The 8,512-nt window shown below is 46.5% G+C and overlaps 2 protein-coding genes across 4 annotated transcripts; one reads left to right on the top strand and one right to left on the bottom strand.

Moving 5' to 3' along the window:
• Positions 1-959: 959 nt before the first annotated feature.
• MOAP1 (modulator of apoptosis 1) lies at positions 960-3,948 on the bottom strand. Of its 2 annotated transcripts, XR_015252064.1 has the most exons (3): positions 3,574-3,948; positions 2,189-3,477; positions 960-1,611 (listed from the first exon to the last, which is right to left on the bottom strand). XR_015252064.1 is itself a non-coding variant. In XM_086708945.1 (2 exons), the coding sequence occupies exons 1-2, from the start codon at positions 3,894-3,896 to the stop codon at positions 2,298-2,300; spliced, it is 1,503 nt and encodes a 500-aa protein (XP_086565071.1). In that variant the 5' UTR covers positions 3,897-3,948; the 3' UTR covers positions 1,647-2,297. The 2 variants fall into 2 exon arrangements, 1 of the variants encoding a protein (XP_086565071.1); XM_086708945.1 differs by lacking the exon at positions 960-1,611 and having other exon boundaries at positions 1,647-3,477.
• Positions 3,814-6,409, top strand: LYSET (lysosomal enzyme trafficking factor). 2 transcript variants are annotated; one of them, XM_086708947.1, is made up of 2 exons: positions 3,814-3,934; positions 5,088-6,409. In XM_086708947.1, the coding sequence occupies exon 2, from the start codon at positions 5,104-5,106 to the stop codon at positions 5,497-5,499; it is 396 nt and encodes a 131-aa protein (XP_086565073.1). In that variant the 5' UTR covers positions 3,814-3,934; positions 5,088-5,103; the 3' UTR covers positions 5,500-6,409. The 2 variants fall into 2 exon arrangements, with proteins under 2 accessions (XP_086565073.1, XP_025775581.1); XM_025919796.2 differs by lacking the exon at positions 3,814-3,934 and adding an exon at positions 3,941-4,388.
• The last annotated feature ends 2,103 nt before the right edge of the window (positions 6,410-8,512 follow it).

Raw genomic sequence — 8,512 nt, 5'->3', positions numbered from 1 at the left:
CTTGCCAAACTTTCTTCATGCTGTGATTTTTTTGTTTGTTTTTTTAGGAACCAAATCACTAACCCATGCCCACCCACCTGGCTGCCCCTAGGACTTACAGGTTCTCATACTCCCTACTTCTAATAATGTCTCATTTGCAGTAATGATTCGGAACGTACTCTACACTAATGCATAGAAGACATTTATGAAATGTGGTTAACATCTGCCGTGTTTCCCTTGTGAGGCTGTTGGGTGCAGACACCCTTATGATTGCTTCTCTTTCTGGCAACACAAAGAATATGGGCCGTGCGGTAGGGCAGAGGATAGAATTCTGGCCCCACCACTTACTAGTTGTTTCGCTTTGGGCAAGCATTTTTTAACCTTTCTGTGCCCATTTCTACAAGCGAGAAGCTGAGTTTTCCTATATTGCAGGATTTTTAAGATTACATGAGAAAGCATATGGGAAAGCTTTAATTTCATCCCGTCTGTCATGGACAAGCACACAACCTTCATCTCTTTCCTTTCACTCCCCAAATTCGACATACGGATGCATTGGTTTCCACTGATGCACTAACTTGTGTATGATCTTGTTCATTCCATTGTGCATCAATACAAAGTCCCCTGGCAATCTCACTTAGAAAACTACTGCCTACCCCTCGGCACTAAGAGGAAAATATCCAAGGGAGTAAGATCGTGTTAACCCTGGTGTTTTTCAGATTTATGCTTTTGGAACCCTTTTTTTGTTTATTTATTTTTGAGAGAGAGAGAGAGAGACAGAGACAGAGCACGAGTGGGGGAGGGGCAGAGAGAGAGAGGGAGACACGGAATCTGAAGCAGGCTCCAGGCTCTGAGCTGTCAGCACAGAGCCCACGGTGGGGCCCAAACTCATGAACTGTGAGAACATGACCTAAGCTGAAGTTGGACACTCAATCTACTGAGCCACCCAGGCGCCCAAGATACATTCATTCATTCATTCATTTAGAGACAGAGAGAGACAGAGCACAAGCGGGGGATGGGCAGAGAGAGGAGACACAGAATCTGAAGCAGGCTCCAGGCTCCGAGCTGTCAGCACAGAGCCTGATGCGGGGCTTGAACTCACCTGAGTCGAAGTCAGACGCTTAACCGACTGAGCCACCCAGGCATCCCGTGTATCTCCTACTTCTTTTTTTTTTTTTAATGTTTGTTTATTTTTAAGAGAGAAAGAGAGACAGAGCACAAGCAGGAGAGGGGCAGAGAGAGAGAGGGAGACAGAATTCGAAGCAAGCTCCAGGCTCTGAGCTGTCAGCACAGAGCCCACGGTGGGGCCCAAACTCACGAACTGTGAGAACATGACCTAAGCTGAAGTTGGACACTCAATCTACTGAGCCACCCAGGCGCCCAAGATACATTCATTCATTCATTCATTCATTCAGAGACAGAGACAGACAGAGCACAAGCGGGGGATGGGCAGAGAGAGGAGACACAGAATCTGAAGCAGGCTCCAGGCTCCGAGCTGTCAGCACAGAGCCTGAAGCAGGGCTTGAACTCAGGAGAGCTGTGAGATCATCACCGGAGCCGAAGATGGATGCTTATCGGATGGAGCCACCCAGGCGCCACTGGAACCGTATGTTCAGATGAAATCTCTCTTGGAATCTTGATATAAATAAAACAGATTTTTTTTAAAAAGGTCATTTTATCAGCATTCCTTTATTTTAGAAGTTCACATAGGTCATCTTATAACACCTATTAAAATGGCATTCAGCACGGACGTTCTGACGACACATATCAGAAATCTGGGGTACGAGGGAACAGTTGACAAACTTATCAACCTCAGCATTTGATTCTGCCTCTTGTTCTGATTGCACAGAATCAGTAAAATTGTGATTCAAACAGAAAATACCTTAGCATCTTAACCACTGCTCATATCTCCATAATAAATATAGACAACACACATCTAAAATCTATAATAATCACATCCGACATGCTATCTTTGCACCTGTTACCACAGAAGCTGACATGCAACTGAGCCTTGCCTGTCCTCTCGGAGCACCATACGTATGTGGTGCCAGACCCTCTGTACAATTTTATATGGCAAATTCACAGGGGTAAATTTAAATACATAAATACTAGTGCAGAACTACATCCTTCCTAGTCTATGACACACTTAGGAAACATTAACGAGGCACAGAAATGACAAAGGATTTAGACCGAGAAGAACACAATGAGTTACTTGGCAGCGTGAGGAAGGGATTGATTAACGTCCATCACGGAGTCCAATGACTGTTCTACCTTCATGCTTCATGCTTGAGGCCGGCTGTCTCTTCCTGGTTTCCTAAGATTCAGGAGAAATGCCTTTTTAACCCTGCCTGGAGAAGGGCCTCCTCCTCCTCAGCTGCCTCTTCATCCTTTATCAGTGCCAGTAATTCCAAAAAGCCAGGGGCGGGGCCTTCCTTTGGCACGGGAAGCTTCCTGCGAAGCGTTCTGTGGATTGCTCCGGCAAAGATTTGGTCTAGGCGGGCCTGATTCACAACATCTTTCTCGATTGCTCCTCTCTCTACCAGCTTCTGTAATAAAGGCTCCAACCTTAACACGTAAGCAGACAGTTTTTCTTCATCCTTCTGATAAGTGGTCAGATATCTGACCTGCAATTCCCTAGGATTGTCGATAACCCCAAAAACCTGCTCAAGGGCCCGCAGGCATTCAGCGACTGTAATGGAAGGATTGTTTATCTTAAGGACTCGAATAACATCAAATGCTGGGCCTCTAAGGCTCTCTAGCAATCGCCTTCTTTTCTCTGCATCTGACACCTGCCATGTCTTCATCATCTGAGTGGTATGAAACAGCCAAGATTCAAATTCTTCTTCTCCTGGTTCTGGAGGATCGCTGCCTGAGAACACTCTCAGCTTTTTGTATTTCAGGTATTGCAGGGCAGGCTGAAGAGCCTCATCTAAGGCCTGTGCCAACATAGGGGCCTGTATTTCTGGGATCCTGTCCTGGTCTAGGTCGGAACGGTCGTTTCCATATCCAAGAGCTCTGGTCAACTCACCCAGTGTTGTACCCTCTCCCTCTAAGAATTCGTTTAACCTGCTTAAAAATTCATTATCCGGGTCCGGAGGCTTAAAGATCACTCTCCAGACACCCCCTTTTCCAGGGATCTCCTTAGGGACCAGAGCATGACTAGTCTCCTCGGTTAGCCCTACTAAGGCTACATTCCAGTTCTCCACCCGCCGGAACATCCTCCCCAGCAGTGAGTACTCGCCCAAGGGCGCTAAACCAGCCCGCAGAGCCTCCTCGATTTCCGCCACAGTGCAGGTCGGGGGGATGCCGGCAATCAACAGCGCTTTCCGAGGGTTCACATCCATCCCCCTGCACCAGTCTTCTAAAAGTCTCAGCGTCATGGTGCTCAAAACAACGGATTTAAATTCTAATTTGGCCGGGGTACTGATGCCCCCGCAATTCACGGCGTTTCTCTGCGGTACCCCAGGTAAGTGCCTGGGGGTCAACGTCCCGACCGGCGGCCTACGAGGACAAAGCAGTCAGGTTAGCTGCAGGTGTCAGTGGCCCCGGCCCCGAGAGGCCCCGCACCGGTTCCACTGCAACAGGCGGCCGTCTCACCCTCTCTGCGGCCGCGGGCGCCCCTCGCCGCTATCCTCCGCCAGGCGCGACCGGGGTACAGCGGTCCGTCCCGTAGCCGCGCTGCTGTCCGCGGCGAGCCACCGGGGACCGGGCCGAGGAGGTCCGGAGTCGCCCGGCCCAGACGGCCGCCCCCGGAAAGGGATGCGCCCCGACCCCCGGGATCGCAGCTCCGGTCCCCGGTCCCGGGCCCCACCGGGGCAAGTGGGAGCAGTACCCGGCGCGCGGGGAGGCGGCGCGGCGTCACGACGGGGAGGAGCGCGCGCCCTTCCGGCCCGAGCCGGAAGTCCCGACTGTGGTAGCATCCGGGACGGCGGGCGGGCGGGCCAAACGGGACAGGAAGGTGAGATCCGGGAGCTGCTCGTTCCTGCAGGCTCGGCCGGTGGCCGCTGTCCGGCACTGGGTTCCCGGCGCGGCGAGGCGGAGAGGCCCGGGCCCGGCGCCGCCCGCGCAGCCCTTGGTCGCGGCCGCCGGCGCTGCACCGCAGCGGGGGGCGGGGCCGGCTGCCGGGGAGGCCCGGGGGGCTGGGGAGCCTCCCGGCCCGGCCGGGTGACACGGGCTGGGGCTCCGGCCGCAGCCACAGCGGCCCGGCCGCCGCGTGACTGGCAGCAGTCACGCTGTGCTTAATCACAATTAGCTTGTGCTCCGGGCTGGCCGCGCTCCCATTTCTCCCAGCCGGTGACCCCGGGGATTTCTCTTATGGTGGCTTTCTCTGAAATGCCAAAACCACCCGATTATTCAGAACTGAGTGACTCTTTAACGCTTGCCGTGGGAACAGGAAGATTTTCGGGACCATTGTAAGTGTTTAAGAGTTACTGTCTTAACTTGGGGGCTCCGACATTGGTTTGACTTGGAGAATCGAATGTTCACGTAAAACATTACTGAAACAGTGCTGTGTAAGCCAGAAAGTATTTGAACTGTAAAAGTGAAGTGTTCCGTAGGAAACCAGTTTAATTCCACTTTCTCAAGGGAAGTTGTGCTGGACCCATTTCAGCCGGAATATAGTGATTTGATTTTTTTCTGTGGGAGTCACATAAAAAGCACTCTCAATATGCAGTGAAACCTTACTTCTTCGTAATTATTACATAAAAGAAGTTGTGAATTGTTTACTTTTCTTAGAAAATGTAAATCTAATGATTTTGAACTTTATTTTTTTTAAATGCATTTATTTATTTATTTATTTTAAATTTTTTAACGTTTATTTATTTTTGAGACAGAGAGAGACAGAGCATGAACGGGGGAGGGTCAGAGAGAGGGAGACACAGAATCTGAAACAGGCTCCAGGCTCTGAGCTGTCAGCACAGAGCCCGACGCGGGGCTCGAACTCACGGGGCTCGAACTCACGGACCGTGAGATCATGACCTGAGCCGAAGTCGGCCGCTTAACCGACGGAGCCACCCAGGCACCCCTGATTTTGAACTTTAAATGCATTAATGGAATAGTTGCCATGACCGCGTTACTAGACCCTAATTTGTAATTTTTTTTTAAATTTGAAGGCACAGAGCATGGAGAATGATGAACTTCCGTCAGAGGATGGGATGGATTGGAGTGGGATTGTATTTGTTAGCAAGTGCAGCAGCATTTTACTATGTTTTTGAAATCAATGAGACTTACAACAGGCTGGCCTTGGAACACATTCAGCAGCACCCGGAAGAGCCCCTTGAAGGAACCACATGGACACACTCCTTGAAAGCTCGGTTACTCTCCCTGCCGTTTTGGTTTTGGACAATTATTTTTCTGATCCCTTATTTACAGATGTTTTTGTTCCTCTATTCTTGTACAAGAGCTGACCCCAAAACGGTGGGCTATTGTATTATCCCCATATGCTTGGCAGTTATTTGCAATCGCCACCAGGCATTTGTCAAGGCTTCTAATCAGATCAGCAGACTACAACTGATTGACACGTAAAATCAAGTAAAATCAAATCGGTCACCATTTTTCCTTACAATACAAAACTGCCAGTGCTATATGGAACCTGATCACAAGACTGCAGTTTCTTCACAGATCTCAGGAAGTTGTGGTGGGGCAGAGGCTTTCTAAAAAGTGTGACCAGGGGGCTCTCTTTATCGGAATAATAATGACTTTTTAAATGAAGCCTGAGATACAGTACTACAGAATCATGTTGATGACTTCAGCTTTTGGAAGTAAAATCGTGTCTGTTATTCACATTCTTTAGAAACTTGAATAAGTACCTGAACTCCTATTTTTATTCTACTGTGCAACATAGTGATGATTCAGAAATTGTTCCTTTGGGGAAGAAAATAAATATGAAAATTTCCATTGTGCTTAATGTAAAAAGGTCCAAACATGGTCATAAAATTTAAATTTTATACAGTTACCTGGCTTGCTTTAAAATTCTTCAAACTAAAACACCAGTTCAACCTTGTAAACTAAGCCAACTATGCTTGCTTGCTATCAGTTTGTGAGAAACTGGCATACAATTATTGAGGTGATGGCTGTCTTGATAAAGTTTGTGCTTCCTTTTGGTAAGGCTACTGGCATTATCAGCATTATTAATGCCTTTGGTTTTTTAAAAATTACTTGGGAAGAAACTCAATGTTTGGAAGTTGAGAAATCTCACACACGGAAGATGGAAACGGGGTGTTCAGTGAAAATGTTTCGTCCAGTCTCTGTCGATGTGTGACACCACTCTAACATCCTACCGGGTCATCAGCCTTGTGAGTTTCTTTTCTGGCCTAAGGTCCAGTCTTCAGGCAACAGGTTAATTGCACGAAGATGCGAACCTTGTACTTCCTCCTTTGCATTTGTACTTCCTACCTCATGTCTGGTACCAATACAAATAACTAAAACATGGAAATCTCAGATTTTAGGATTTTTTTCTTTTTCTTTTTTTTTTTCTGGGTGGGATCAAGATGTATTTTTATACAGTAATGGCATTAATACCAAGGAAATATTTTACACGAATAGATTTTAATAATAACCATAACCTCTTGTGGTGCTTATTCTGTTGGGCCTTCTTCTAAGAGCTTTACACGAATTGACTCATTGAATCTTCTAAACAACCCTAAGAAAACAATTATCCAGGCTTCACAGATAAGGACACTGAGGTAGAGAAGTGAAAAGTAACTTGCCTGTTAAGGTCACACACCTGGTAAGCAGCAGAGCCAGGGGTAACCAGGCATCTGCTTCCTTTGTTCCTAACCGCCGTCATTTGCTTCTCACAAATGACACGTTTCACGGTATTCTCTGTCTAGCTAGGCCGAGGAATGGAAATGGCATTATTGGAAGGTTTTTATCAGTTTGTACGAGCTACCGAAAATCTAAACGTGTTCTACCAGCCTCAGCATTGAAGTCTGATTTGATTCGAATGGAAGGCTGAACGTTCCACAGCAAGCTTTCCTTGAAAGATAGAGCGGGTATGTTCGCTACCTCAAAAGCGGCATGGTCAGATCCTTCTCCAGGCAGGCAGTCTCACTTTCCCTTTACTTCTTCCAAAGCTCTAGTGACTGCAATGATGCATCTTGTGCTACAGTACACCGAAATCTTCCAAGTAGGCAGCAATTTGAAATGCCTTTTTCTGTGAGGGTCAGGTAACCCAATCACTTGGCATCTTTTGAGCACTTAACTGGTAGTATGCATACTGCAGATTCCGCTTTCTGAGCGATTTACCCCTTTCTGAGTGATTCTGAGTGAACGTGAGGAAACCCGAATTAAGCACAGGAGTTAAGAACTTGCCCGTGGTTCCACAGCAAGCACGTGGAAGAGCCAGGATATGAATCCAGGATGTCTGGCTTCAGAGCTCCAGCTCTATCATTCCATTATACTGCTTCTCAGAAAAAAAGAGGGTAATTTGGGGAAAATCATTGAGCAGTTTCTTTTTTTAATAGTGTTTTTTTTTTTTTGTTTGTTTTGTTTTTTAATTTATTTTTGGGACAGAGAGAGACAGAGCATGAACGGGGGAGGGGCAGAGAGAGAGGGAGACACAGAATCGGAAACAGGCTCCAGGCTCCGAGCCATCGGCCCAGAGCCTGACGCGGGGCTCGAACTCACGGACCGCGAGATCGTGACCTGGCTGAAGCCGGACGCTTAACCAACTGCGCCACCCAGGCGCCCCTTGAGCAGTTTCTTTATTTGATTACTCTTGAGGCAGTGGTAGTTTGAAAACGATTTAAGAAAACGATTTCAATTTTTTTTCACTTTATAAATGCTTGACATAATGCAAGGTTTGTGAGCTTATCATTTGTCTTATTAAATAGTAATTGCTTTATTGAAGTAGATTTTATCTCTTATACTTCAAATTGTAGTGTTTGGGGATTTGGTAAGTAAATGCTCAGTCCATCTCTATCTTTCAAGACCAGATTGTCTTGGTAGTAGAACTATTAAAATAGAGTAGGAGTAATTGAGTACTTCCAAAAAATAATTACTAAGTTTCAGATTGCAAGGTTCATGTTTTTTGACTATTTAGGAATGAAGTATCCAAGTTGTGAATCATTCCTGTTTTGTCTATGGCTATTTAATAGTTCAAAGCGCTCTTTATAAAGGGAAAGGTGAAATTAACCTAACTGTATTCGATTGAGGGGGAGGTTAAAACTGATGGATAGAAGACCTGTGTGTTACATTGAGTCATTTGTTTCCTATTCACATCACGATACAATAAGCAGTAAATACGGGATTAGATAAATGGCAAATATAGAAAGTGCTTCAGGGATTTTAGGGAAAGAGCAAGCATCCTAGGATCCATAACTAGCCAATGATACCTGCTTCCAGAAGTGAGAAAAACTTCTATCCCGTAGTGGCTTACTAAGTCCCATTATTTGCAACCACACCTGAAATGAAGTAAAACCTGTTGAGTGCTTTTCATGGAAATATGCCAGATATTTTATTTTTTTGAAAGTGCCAGGATAGAGAATAAACTGAACTGCAGAAACAACATCTAATTCATGGAGTCACCACGTGACCT

Source organism: Puma concolor, chromosome B3 (assembly GCF_028749965.1).
Source record: "Puma concolor isolate L17-30 chromosome B3, mPumCon1.1.hap2, whole genome shotgun sequence".
Classification (NCBI taxonomy): Eukaryota; Metazoa; Chordata; class Mammalia; order Carnivora; family Felidae; genus Puma; species Puma concolor.
The sequence above is the reverse complement of the archived record's forward strand: the minus strand, read 5'-3'. Positions and strand labels throughout refer to the sequence as shown.

What these genes read in the sequence shown, in the direction of transcription:
- LYSET (XM_025919796.2), top strand. Translation starts at nt 4,291, where the DNA reads ATGGTGGCTTTCTCTGAAATGCCAAAACCACCCGATTATTCAGAACTG. An exon ending in GGAAGATTTTCGGGACCATT is followed by an intron (nt 4,389 to 5,087) that starts GTAAGTGTTTAA and finishes TTAAATTTGAAG; the next exon opens with GCACAGAGCATGGAGAATGA.
- MOAP1 (XM_086708945.1), bottom strand. Translation starts at nt 3,896, where the DNA reads ATGCTACCACAGTCGGGACTTCCGGCTCGGGCCGGAAGGGCGCGCGCT. An exon ending in CGCCCGCGGCCGCAGAGAGG is followed by an intron (nt 3,478 to 3,573) that starts GTGAGACGGCCG and finishes TTGTCCTCGTAG; the next exon opens with GCCGCCGGTCGGGACGTTGA.